This window comes from Sus scrofa, chromosome 6 (assembly GCF_000003025.6).
Source record: "Sus scrofa isolate TJ Tabasco breed Duroc chromosome 6, Sscrofa11.1, whole genome shotgun sequence".
Lineage (NCBI taxonomy): Eukaryota > Metazoa > Chordata > Mammalia > Artiodactyla > Suidae > Sus > Sus scrofa.
In genome coordinates this window covers 37,789,137-37,802,990 of record NC_010448.4, presented here as the reverse complement: position 1 = coordinate 37,802,990, position 13,854 = coordinate 37,789,137, and the positions used below count along the sequence as shown (strand labels likewise).

Genomic DNA, 13,854 nt, shown 5'->3' with positions numbered 1-13,854 from the left:
CTGATTCGACTCCTAGCCTAGGAACTGCCATATGACACATGTGTGGCCCTAAAAAGAAAAATTTTTAACAAGATGAACAACAAAAAAAGGATCCATGAAAAAGAAATTAGAAAACAAAATGAACTGTGCAAAATAAAGTTCAAAAGACAAATTAAGTAATGGAAATGGCTGAAGACAGGATTATAGATCTAGAAAAAGAAAACATTTAAATTTTCTGGAACAAAGAAAAGAATATGATAATAAGAGAACAGAAATAAAGGAAAGACCCAAGAAATCTAATGCTCATCTATGACATAATTGCTAATTACCTACCTAATGTTCATTTTCCAGCTCTTCCTTAAGAACAGAAAACTGCTGGAGTTCCCGTTGTGACTCAGTGGTTAATGAATCCAACTAGGAACCATGGGGTTGCAGGTTTGATCCCTAGCCTTGCTCAGTGGGTTGAGGATCTGGCGTTGCCGTGGGCTGTGGTGTAGCTACAGATCCTATTAGACCCCTAGCCTGGGAACCTCCATATGCCTCAGGAGCAGTTCCTAGAAAAAGGCAAAAAGACCAAAAAAAAAAAAAAAAAAAAAAAAACAAACAAAAAAAAGAATAGAATCCTGTTAAGGTCAAGAGGGCAATGTGCCCAACTAAAATATACACATTCTCCTGCAGGTGAAGTCGAAATGAAATTTAGTTCTGGCCAATGACATGTAAATGGAACTGGATAAGGTTTCCAGTAAGTTTCTTTTCTCTTTTTTTCTTTGCCACACCCACAACAAACAGAAGTTTTCAGGCCAGGGATCAAACCCACGCCACAGCAGTGACCCAAGCCACAGCAGTGGCAATGCTGGAGCCTTAACCCTCTAAACCACCAAGGAAATCCCAGAAAGTTTCCTTTTAAGGAGGTAAGCATGACTGGCATACCACTTTGTCCCTCTGCCCATCCCTCTTCTTCCTATTTGGAATGCTTACAGGATGCCTTGATGTACAAAGATTATCCTGTAACAGTGAGGATGAAAGCCACACATTCTCAAGAAACAGAAGACCCTAAGTCCTTGATGATATCACTAAACCAATAGTCCTGTACAGTAGTCCCTTGATATCCATGGGGAAGTGGTTCTAGGACTCCCACAGTGGTTCTAGGATCTCCCAAATTCTGCAGATGTTCAAGTCCCTTACATAAAATGGTATACTATTTGCACAAAACCTACACACATCCACCTGAGTAGTTTAAGCCATTTCTAGATATAATACTTAATACAATGTAAATGCTATGTAAACAGTTACTGGTGCACAGCAAGTGCAAGTTTTGCTTTACAGAACTTTCTGGAATTTTTTTTTTCCTAAATATTTTCAACCCACTGTTGCTGGAACCTACAGATGTGGAAACCCATGGATGCAGAGGTTCAACTACAGTGCCCACTTCATCTTTCTTTATTAAATAGGAAAAGTAGGAGTTCCCTGGTGGCTCAGTGGGTTAAGGATCTGGTGTTGTCACTGCTGTGGCTTGGGTCACTGCTGTGGCACTGGTTCAATCCCTGGCCTGGGAACCTCTGCATGCCATGGAAGTGGCCCCCAAAAAACAGGAAAAGAAAACTATCTGTCCAATCCACTGTTGGTCAGGTTTTCTGTGGATAGTGATTCCAATATATCATCCAGTAAGGATACCAGAAGGAAAAGAAGAGAGCATATGGGAAAAAGAAATAGGTAAAAACTGTGCTAAACTGAAGACTTGAGTCTTCAGATAGAAAGCACTGAGTATCAGGAAAGAGACGGGGAGTGCAAAGTAAAGACACTCTCCACAATGATAGATAGGAAATGTACCACCATGTGTCTTTTATGAAAATTTTTTCCAGGTCTGAAACAATTTTTTGAAAATTAGTTCCAGAAATAAAAACATATGGATTTTTAAAAAAAAAGGTATATAAGAAAAAGTGAGATTATCCCTGTAGTACAATGGAAAGAAATTTTAGTATGACAGCTGTGCAGCAGACCTAAAATCAGGCAGTCTTGATTAGAAGAAATCAGAGGATTCTATGCAAAATGTCTTACAGATGAATATAGATACCATTTATGTAAAGTATATGATTAAGAACCTAAAAATACAAGCACAGAGATGAAGGTATGCATTTTTTCACCAAAAAGCAAAATAGGGGAGTTCCTTCTGTGGTGCAACAGGATTGACAGCATTTTTGGAGTGCTGGGACGAGGTTCGATCCCCAGCCCAGCAAAGTGAGTTAAGGATCCAGCTGCAGCAGCTTAGGTCATAACTATGGCTCTGATCTGATCCCTGGCCTGGAACTCCATATGCTGCAAGGCGGCCAAAAAAAAAAAAAAAAAAAAAAAGGCAAAATAGGACCTCCTGTTGTGGCTCATCAGAAACAAGCCCAACTGGTATCCTTGAAAATGAGGATTCAATCCCTGGCCCCACTCAGTGGGTTAAGGATCTGGAATTGCTGCCAAGTTGTGGTGTAGGTCACAGACACATAGCTTGGATCTGGCGTTGCTATGGCTTGGGCACAGGCCAGCAGCTGTAGCTCCAATTTGACCCCCAGCCTGGGAACTTTCATATGCCACAAGTGTGGCCCCAAAAAAAAGGCAAAATAAAAACTACCTTCCTGGGAGTCCCGTCATGGCTCAGTGGTTAACGAATCCGATTAGGAACCATGAGGTTGTGGGTTTGATCCCTGGCCTTACTCAGCAGGTTAAGGATCTGGCATTGCCATGAGCTGTGGTGTAGGTCAAAGACACAGCTCGGATCTGGCATTGATGTGGCTCTGGAGCAGGCTAGCAGCTACAGCTCCAATTAGACCCTAGCCTGTGAACTTCCATATGGTGCAGGTTCAGCCCTAGAAAAGACAAAAAAAAGACAAAAAAAACCCCAAAAAACTACGTTCCACATATGAATATACAGCAATTTTAAGTGATTAGCATGTAAGAAACAGTGTTCTCTAAAGTAACAAAAGCAAACCTTCACTATGAAGTAGTTCAGAATTGAGGATCATTTACTACTGAACTGTTGTTCAGTCACTCTGGGTTTCTAAAACGCATTGGCAATAATCCTTTTCTATTTTTTTTCCTCAACTCCAAAAGCAAGTATGTCATTTACAGATACATTTGCACATTTGTTACAGCTGATGAACTGCACTAACACAACCAAAGTGTTATCACTCAAAGTCCATAGTCTACATTGGGGTTTACTCTTGGTGTCCTATATTCTTTGGGTTTGGACAAACGTACAATGACAAATAGACTTTGCTTTTTTTTTTTTTTTGGCCAAACCTGCAGTATACAGATGTTTCCTGACCAGGGATCAAACTTGCAACATAGCAGTGGCAACATCAGATCCTTAACCCACTCAGTCACCAGAGAACTCCTAGATTTTGCTTATTTATCAGGCTCTCAAATGTAATTTGAAAATTAATCTAGGTTTAATATTCTTATCCCTTTTTTCCTTCCCCCACTAAAAAATGGAGAGGTTGTTATTATTTGACTAAGTTTAAGCTTAAACCACTGAGAAATACATAATTAAATACTAATAAGCCAGTCCAATTTCCTACTTTTTTTTTGTCTTTTTAGGGCCACACCCTCCACATATGGAAATTCCCAGGCCAGGGATCCAACTAGAGCTGTAGCCACTGGCCTACAGCCATAGCGATGCCAGATCCCAACTAAGTCTGCGACCTCCACCACAGTGCTAGATCCTTTAACCCACAGCTGCCAAGGATTGAACCTGAGTCCTCATGGATACTAGTCAGGTGTGCTACCACTGAACCATTATGGGAACTCCCCAATTTCCTACTATTTTAAATCTTTTTCTTATCTTTAGAGGAAGTCTTTTATAAACTAGTATCTCATTTAGATTTTTAGTTAACTTTTTCTTTACAGTTTTCATAATTTAAAAATTTTAAAGGAAAAAGGTATATCCATGGTTATTAAATGCAAAATAGCACTCGTGATGTAATTAAACCACCCAGAACACTCACCTAGAAAACCAAATTTAAAGATGTGAGAGAGTGGAGTTCCCGTCGTGGCGCAGTGGTTAACGAATCCAACTAGGAACCATGAGGTTGTGGGTTTGGTCCCTGCCCTTGCTCAGTGGGTTAACGATCCGGCGTTGCCGTGAGCTGTGGTGTAGGTTGTTGCAGACGCGGCTCGGATCCAACGCTGCTGTGGCTCTGGCATGGGCCGGTGGCTGCAGCTCCGATTCAACCCCTAGCCTGGGAACCTCCATATGCCACGGGAGCGGCCCAAGAAATAGCAAAAAAAAAAAAAAAAAGAGAGATGTGAGAGAGTTCCCATTGTGGCTCAGCAGTAACGAACCCAACTAGTATCCATGAGGATGTAGGTTCGATCCCTGGCCTTGCTCAATGGGTTAATGATCCGATGTTGCCATGAGCTGTGGCGCAGGCTGGCAGCTGCACCTCTGATTAGACCCCTAAGCTTGGAAACTTCCATATACCACAGGTGCGGCCCTAAAAAGCAAAAAACAAACAAACAAAAAGATTGGAGTGAACTGAGTTTGTTCTCACCAAAAACTGCTTTTGTCAGTATTTGGTGACTAACCAAATATCTGAATAGACAACCACCACAGCAGTTACGGACTGATCAAATATTTGAATAGATTACTACTAGAGTTTAGTAGGTTTAGTCCACAGTACAGATACTTTCAATTTTAGGAAATGCAATATTTCCTTTAATTTCTTTTTTAAGGAAATTTCCCTTGTGGCACAATGGGTTAAAGCTCAGGCGTTGTCACTGCAGTAGCTCAGGTTGTACTGCAGGATCCATCTGTGGCTCAGGAATTTTCACACGCCCTGTAGGCTTGGCAAATAAAAAGAAAGAAAAGAAATCTCCTCAAATTAACAGACTAAGTAAAGCTTAATCTGATGGCTACTTTTAAACTCTGTTACCTATTCAATTTAGAAATGAAACCTGGGAGTTCTGCTGTGGCACAGCGGGTTAAGAACCTGGTGCTGTATCTGCTAAGCCATGGGTCTGATCCCTGGCCCAACCACAGTGGGTTAAGGATCCAACCCACAGCTGCAGCTCCAATCCAACTCCCTTGCCCAGGGAACATCCATAAGCCATGGGTATGGCCAAAAGAAAAAAGAAAAAAAAAAGAAATGAAATCCTACTGAACAAGACAGTCAATTTTTTAAAATTTACCTCCATTTAATGTTGCCCTCTTCAAAAAAGGATAAAACAATACATTCCTAACTCATTTGGAAAGGTATCAAAGAATAGTTTATTAGCGTTTCCGTTGTAGTACAGCAGAAACGAATCTGACTGGGAACCATGAGGTTGCAGGTTCGATCCCTGGCTTCCTTCAGTGTGTTAAGGATCTGGCATTGCCATGAGCTGTGGTGTAGGTGGCAGACGTGGCCCAGATCTGGTGTTGCTGTGGCTGTGGCGTAGGCTGGCAGCAAGAGCTCTGATTAGACCCCTAGCCTGGGAACTTCCATACGTTGCAGGTGTAGCCCTACAAAGCAAAATAATAATATTAATAACAATAATTTGTTGCCTTGAGGTTCTATGTACTCATACAAAAACACTGAGTATTAATTTGTAACACTCATCTTTTCCTCGTCAAAATTAAGTTTAAACTTGTAAAAATATCTTAATTTCTATAATTGATTCTGAATTTTCATCTATATTTTCAGCTAGACAAAGTTTCATATGCTGGTCTAATGTCCTACTTCCATATTTCCACACATGTTATGAAGATATAAAGATGATCACTATATTTGAAAAATATAAGTTGAACAGTTCAAACCAGGATAAAAAAAATAGCGTAAGAGATTATTTTCTCCCTGCATGTCACAAAATTATAATAAATAAGAGATTTCAACCCACTGAAATTTAAAATTATCTTTTATAGCTTTTTTTTTTTTTTTTTCTGCTTTTTAGGGCCACACCCGAGGCTTATGGAAGCTTCTGGACTAGGGGTTGAATCAGAGCTATGGCTGCCAGCCTACACCAAAGGCACAGAAACATGAGATCTAAGCCGAATCTGCAATCTACACCACAGCTCATGACAACGTCGGATCCTTAACCCACTAAGTAAGGCCAGGGATCGAACCTGCATCCTCATGGATACTAGTCATATTCGGTTCTACTGTAGCACAACAGGAACTCCTGATTTTACTTTTAAGATAAATGCTATTTGAGGTTTTTTTTTTTAATGTAGGTTTTCTTTAATTTGTTTATTTTGCTTTTTAGGGCCACACCCGTGGCATATGGAGGTTCCCAGGCTAGGGGTCAAATCAGAGCTGTAGCTGCTGGCCTACACCACAGCTCACAGCAACGCCAGATCCTTAACTTACTGAGCAAGGCCAGGGATCAAACTCGCAACCTCACGGTTCCTGGTCAGATTCGTTTCAGCTGAGCCACGACGGGAACTCCTAAATGCTATTTGAGTTTTAAAGATATTTCTCTCTTTTGTTTTCAATGTTTATGCAAATAAAGTCTTCCTTGATTCCTCTTTGTTAACTAGTTACCTATCCATTTAGGCATTTAGTGATTAATACCACATGTAAAAATCATTTTGTGGGGATCTTAAAAACAAATGAAAAATAGAACTACGATATGATCCAGCAACTCCACTTCTGGATATTTATCCAAAGAAAATGAAAAACACTAACTTGAAAGATAGATGCATCCCCATGTTGACTACAGTATTATTCACAATAGCCAAGGTATGGCAACAACCTAAATGTCCATCAATGGATGAATAGATAAACATAACGTGGAATATTATTCAGCCCTAAAAAAAAAAAATGAAATCTTGCCGTTTGTGACAACATGGATGGACCTTGAGGGCAGTATGCTATGTGAAATAAAACACAGAAAGACAAATATCATACAATCTCACTTACGTTTGGAATCTTTAAAAAAAAAAAAAAAAAAAAACCCAGGAGCTCATAATTAGCACATATGCCTTCCCTAAAAGATGTACCCTACTTAATTACCCATTCCCTAGTGATGATAACAGGCTTAACTTTTTGCTATTACAATGCTGGCTGAAAATCCTAGTAAATATTTTATTGTGTATTATATACAATTATATCTCTAGGCTACATATCAATTGATAAAGAAGTCTAGATTCTAGGTTATACAAATTTAAAAGTTTTAACTACTGTCAGAGTGCTCTCCGAAAAGGCAAGCCAATTTACACTCTCACCACTAGAAGGAAAGTACTCATTTTGCCATAATTATAAAAGTACTTAGGGAGTTCCTACTGTGGCTCAGTGGGTTAAGGATCCAACTTAGTCTCCGTAAAGACACGGGTTCAATCTCTGGCCTATCTTAGTGGGTGAAGGATCCAGAGTTGCCATAAGTTGCAGCATGGGTCAAAGATGCGGCTTGGATCTGGTGCTGCCATGCTGTCTCAGCTGCAGCTCCCATTCGACCCCTAGCCTGGGAACTTCCATATGCCACAGATGCAGCCATAAAAGGAAAAAAACAAAGCATTTAGAAATCTTTTAAATTTTTGTCAGAATGTGGACAAAAAGAATGGTCTTTTATTTCAACAGCATTTCTTTCTAGATTATTAGTGAATTTATCTTTCCAGATATATAATATATATCAATTTCATTTCTTCTACAAATTCTCTAATTAAAACTGAAATATTCTAGAACCCACTGACAACATTCATCAAGTACTTGATAAAATGTGGACATTTTAAAAATCATACTCTTCTCAATTTCCTACAAACTACAGGCTACCCAAGGTAAATCTTACTTTTAAGAAGCTTAACTGTAAAAATGAGTATTTACTGAGAACCTGTAACATGCCAAGCTTTCTTTAATGTTAGACATTTTCATATGAACTTCATCTCAACTTCAATCCTCAAGGTGGGTACTATAAATATATGTATACGCAAGTAAACAGTAGCTGCTCGTGGAGGTTAAAAAAATGACCAAACTGGAATCTGAATCTGAAGCAAGATCTTCCAACCCTGATGTCCGTACTATAGCAAACTGCTTTACAGGCTCTCTTAAAACTCTTTCTTCCTTTGGTTCTACAGCACAGTCTACCCTGATTTTTCTCTATCCTTTTTATTCTTTCTGTTTCTTTTGCTGGTTCTTCTTCCTCCTCCCTAGGATTTCTAGGCTTCAATGTTTCATCTTCACTTCAAGGTCATAAGGCTACTCTTATTAAACAACAGAACCTTAGGAAACTCCAAATGTAAAATAATAATGAACTGCTTTTTACTCATCACTCCGACCTATGTATGCTGACAATCACCCTCTGTTGCTCTCCACAGCTGACAGGACCTCCTACCCAGACTTTAAGACCAAAGTCTGTCAGGAGTTCCTGTTGCGGCACAGTGGAAACAAATCCAACTAGTATCCATGAGGATGTGGGTTCAATCCCTGGCCTTGCTTAGTGAGTCGGGTAGCGTTGCCGTGAGCTGTGGTATAGGTCACAGACACGGCTCAGACCCCATGTTGCTGTGGCTGTGGCACAGGCTGGCAGCTGTAGCTCTAATTTGACCCCTAGCCTGGGAATTTCCATATGCCACAAGCGCAGCTCTAAAAAGCAGAAAGAAAGAAAAGAAAGGAAAGAAAGGAAAGGAAAGGAAAGGAAAGGAAAGGAAAGGAAAGGAAAGGAAAGGAAAGGAATGGAAAGGAAAGGAAAGGAAAGGAAAGGAAAGGAAAGGAAAGGAAAGGAAAGGAAAGGAAAGAAGAAAAGAAAAGAGAAGAAAAGAAAAGAAAAGAAAAGAGAAAAGATTGGAGTATGCCAGAGTTCAGTCCCTCAACTGCTTTCTCTTCCAATCCTAAAGACCCCGTAGCACCAGCTCATCCATTTCCATGACATCAACAACCATCTATTCATTGCTGGTTCAAAACCTTTATCTCTAGCTGAAGCTATTCCCTCAGCTTCAGACTATATGTCCAACGGGGAAAAAAAACAAAAATCCACATGAATGGTATTTCACAACTATATCCAAACCTAACTTAATCTTTCCCTCAAAACTTGTCTTCATCTTTATATTCCCCTTCTAATCAGTAACCCAAGTCAGAAATCTGGGAGTCATTCTAAAGTCTTCCTTCTCCTTCAAATGATTCTAGCTCCTTAACACTTGTAGCATCTGTCCCTTTTCTCTATCTCCTCACTGGGTTTCTTCCTTACCTCATTCCTCACCTTAATCATAGGTATATAGGAGGGGCTCAAGAATATTTCTCAAATTAAAAAAAAAAACATAACTTGTCTTACTAACAGCATGGACCATGTCTTAGTCATTTTGGAGACGCAGAACCGAGTTGACATTCCACCTCAGCAAATCTGAATGAATCATTCCAGGATTCCCATGCCCGAATCAGACTCTTAAGGAATAAGAAATAGGAATCCATGTTTAACAAGCTCTCTACTGACCAATCCAGGAACAGCTTTTAAGAACTAATAAATTAACAGTAAGTCCATTCTTATGTTGAAAGAGAGCAAACTCAAACAGAGACAGAAACAGAATTAAACAGCTTTCCTCTCACTTCTCTGTAGACCTAGGATAAACAGACCTCTCAAAGACATAAATATAAATAACTCTTGAATCATCTCCTACTATAACCACTCTAACTCGGCATCCTCATTCAGTTAACATACTGCAATAGCTCACTTCCACCTTGTAACCCCACAAACTGTTTTCCAGAGAGCAGTCAGAATGATCTTTCTAAAAGGCAAATCAAAGCATGCCACCTCTCCCTCACCTCATCCCACATCCTAGAGATAGTTTCTCTTCACATTATAAGAACAAAATCCAAAACCTTATTCTGGCTTACAAAGCCCTAAATAATCTGGCCCTGTGTATCCTTCTGGCCTCATCTCACTCTGTTGGTCCTACTGTCTACACTGCAACCACACTGGCCTTTTTGTTCCTAAAATATACCAAACTTTTAACAATCCTAGAATTTTTCCATTTGCTATTTCAGCTGTCAAGAATGGTCTCCTTCCTGGTCTTTTCATGGTTACCCTATTCAGCCTCAGCTTAAATGTCACCTCTCAGAGAAGCCTCCAACCATTCAATCAAAAGTAGCTTTCTAGTTACACACTGCAGCACATTTATCACAGCTTTATATTCTCCCTGCTTATTTGTTCACTATTTATTTCCTGCCCACAAGAATGAAGCCAGCTCTGGAGTGAACCTGCCTTGATAACAGATTCATTCATTTCTTTAGGCCTAAAGCTTAGAACAGTGTCTAGCATCTCATATATAATTTTGTAATCAATCTACTCTTATTTGGGGATCAGGAATGTACAAAGCTCTGATTTTATAGAAAGAACAAATAAAATTTCACCTTTTAAAAAATATATCCACTGAATAAATCCAATCTGTCTACATTAATAGGAAAATAAAATTTGAACTAGACATTTTTTAGATATTCTATATCAGAGAATTACAAAAAATAATCAACGTTTAAAAATTATATTCACACCAAAATCAGGTCATATTTTTTCAGTCACTAATTTAAAAAAAAAAACACAAAAAACTTTAAAGTTGTTACAAATTTTACCAGCACTATGAGGGGGAAAAAACCCAAGTGTCCGTCAACCAGTGAACAAATAAACCAACTGTGGCGGATCCACACAAAGAAATACTAAGGAATAAAAAGGAATGAATTCTTACTGACATACACAATAATATGGCCGAATCTTAAATTATGCTCACTCAGTGAAAGAAGCTAGGCAAAAAAAGTACATACTGTATGACTCCTTTCATATAAAGTAAAGTTCTAAAACAGTACCAGAAAGCAAATCAGTGATTATGTGGGGGGAGGGAACAAGAAGAGGAAAGATTACAAAAGGGAGCTAGGAAACTTATGGGAATGATGGACATGTTCATTTTCCTGATTAACTGATATAAACATATGACAACACTTAAAACATATACTTTAAATATGCACAATTTATTGAATGTCAATTATACCTTTACTATACATTTTTTTTTTAATTTTTAAAAATTAGAATAGGTCACTCCCTTTAATGGCTCTCCATCCTCCAAAAATAAAAAAACATATATTCTGGAGTTCCCATCATGGCTCAGCGGTTAACAAATTTGACTAGCATCCATGAGGATGCAGGTTCGATCCCTGGTCCTCACTCAGTGGGTTAAGGATCCAGTATTGCCATGAGCTGTGGTGTAGGTGGCAGACCTGGCTCGGATCCTGTGTTGCTGTGGTTGTGGCTTAGGCTACCAGCTACAGCTCTGATTAGACTGCTAGCCTGGGAACCTCCATATGCCATGGGTGTGGCCCTAAAAAGCAAAAAAAAACACCACATACTTCGATAGATTTTAATCTTTAACTTCAACAAAAACTGAAAAGTAAATTCACAAGAATTTTATTTCTCCATCAAAAAGCTAAAAAAAAATGTAGCAAACTCAGAATTACCTGTAGTAGATGATGATTTTTCTGGGTGTTTTGCATTTAAAAGTTTTCTGCTAATAAATATGTAACCACAGGGACATGATTTACATGCAACAGGAACCTGCAGAGAAAGAAAGGAAACAATAAATTATTATTGTTTTTCTGTTGTTAAACTTCTCAATGTTTATGTAGTCTCCTGAACTGAATGATAAATTACTTGAAGTAGGAATCATGGATTTAAACCCTACCTCCTTAAAACAAATTATATGAGGAGTTCCCATTGTGGCACAGCAGTAATGAAGCCAACTAGTAGCCATGAGGATGTGGTTTGATCCCTGGCCTTGATCAGTGGGTTAAGGATCCGGCGTTGCTGTGAGCTGTGGCCAGCAGCTACAGCTCCAACTCAACCCCTAGCCTGGTAACTTACATATGCCTCTGGTGCAGCCCTAAAAAAAAAAAAATTATATGAGATGGGTATTGTGTCCTCTACTTCTCCACATTCTACTAATGCATTACAATACCATAATTATAGTAAATGCTTGATGAACATGTCAATGTGAATGAACAATAGAAAACCATAACAGAGTCAAAGCCAAGGAAAATACATGGGAAAAATCATAGCATTTCCTAAACTATTAGTTTGATAGAAGTTTATATAGAATAAATTGGAAAAGGGGGCATGGTTGGAAGTCATGAAAGTAATCCCAACATAACATTATGAGGCCCCCACTGGAATATTTCAAAAAAGAACTGAAAACAACCCAAGTTCCAACACGAAGGGGTAAGATGCCAATTACCACCAACAAAAAAAATAGTTTACAAGTTTGAGGGACAAAAGTATGGTACAAACAAAAGAGAGTGTTGGGCAAGGTAGGAGTTGATACCTAGGATCTTATAGTCTCAGCTCCAGGAAGGACGTTGGCTAACACTTATGCTCTTCAGGCTTCTGTTTCTAAATACATAAACTACGGAGTTCCTGTCGTGGCGCATTGGTTAACGAATCCGGCTAGGAACCATGAGGTTGCGGGTTCGGTCCCTGCCCTTGCTCAGTGGGTTAATGACCCGGCGTTGCCATGAGCTGTGGTGTAGGTTGCAGATGCAGCTCGGATCCCGCGTTGCTGTGCCTCTGGCGTAGGCCGGTAGCTGCAGCTTCGATTCAACCCCTAGCCTGGGAACCTCCATATGCCGCGGGAGCGGCCCAAAGAAATAGCAAAAAGACAATAAATAAATAAATACATACATACATACATAAACTATTTCAACAAAGTGGCTTCTTTCTCCATTTCAAGTCTATAAATATTTTTAAAGCCAAATGTTACTGAAAAGCACTGAAAAAAGTTTTAGATTTCTCTCCATAGCTGTTTCACTACTTTTCTTTTTTTTTTTTTTTTTTTGCTTTTGCTTTTTGTGGCCACACCTGCAGCACATGGAGTTTCCCAGGCCAGGGGTCGAAGAATAAGAGCTGCAGCTGCTGGCCACAGCAAGGCCAGATCTGAGCCGCATCTGCCAGATCCGAGACGCATCTGCAACCTACACCACAGACCTATACCACAGTTCACGGCACTGGATCCTTAACCCACTGAGCAAAGCCAGGGATTGAACCCGCATCCTCATGGATGCTAGTTGGGTTCACTATTGCTGAGCCACGATGGTAACTCCCTGTTTCAATAATATTAACCTTAATGATCTTGGACTAAAGAAAGACACTTTCACCAAAAACCAAAAATTAATCTCAACAAAAAGTACTCACAGAATAATTATAGTCAAAAAACTAATTCCCTTTGTAAAATAAATTCCATTTGCCTACAGTTCTGCTTATGTAAAAGTTTAGTTACAATTGTAAAGCTTTCATCCATACATACACATGTACAGAATGATTTATAATCTAGAATATTTGATCTAAATAATCATAAACTAGATTAGAATTTTGGCTGAATTCCTTCTCTTTGTATAAAAATGCTGAAGAATTCTAGTTTGTATTTATGAAAAATAACAATGAATCCTACAAAAATAATCAAACTCCAGATATGTCTAACAGCTTGCTTTATCAAGAATGTAGTAAGATTCTTTTAAACCATGACAGAAAATGTAATGTTGCATTTCTTAGTAGTGTAAAATCTGCCCAAAATAGGTATGTTTTATCATTTTAAAAATTTCACATCTTACAGAAACCAAGCTCAAAGTTACTGACTCATTTCCTTTACACTTAAACACATCATTAAAGGCATCCACATTAATATAAATTGTTTTAAGTTAATGCTATCCAAAAAACACAAGCATGTTCTTATTCAACAGCTCCTTTGCTACTCAACGACTATTTTCTCTCAGCTACTGAAACTCAGTAAGTTGAAATTTAAGTCAAAAAAAATTTATCAACCCATATCCAGAATTAAATAGAGTGTTAGAGTTAGATGAGAAATGTACATTTGGCTTTGGGATGACTAATGCAACTGATAGACTATTTTACATCCCTTAATGAAAGTCTTATGCTCAAGAACCATTC

At 38.8% G+C, this 13,854-nt stretch overlaps 1 protein-coding gene across 2 annotated transcripts in view; it reads right to left on the bottom strand.

The window, feature by feature from the left end:
- The window catches only part of LOC100626752 (UPF0547 protein C16orf87 homolog), a 33,409-nt gene that overhangs the window by 14,917 nt on the left and 4,638 nt on the right, over positions 1-13,854 (bottom strand). For both annotated transcript variants that reach the window (XM_003355829.4, XM_021094241.1), the window contains exon 2: positions 11,376-11,472. In XM_003355829.4, coding sequence (XP_003355877.4) covers positions 11,376-11,472 — 97 coding nt within the window. The remainder of the gene's footprint in view (positions 1-11,375; positions 11,473-13,854) is intronic.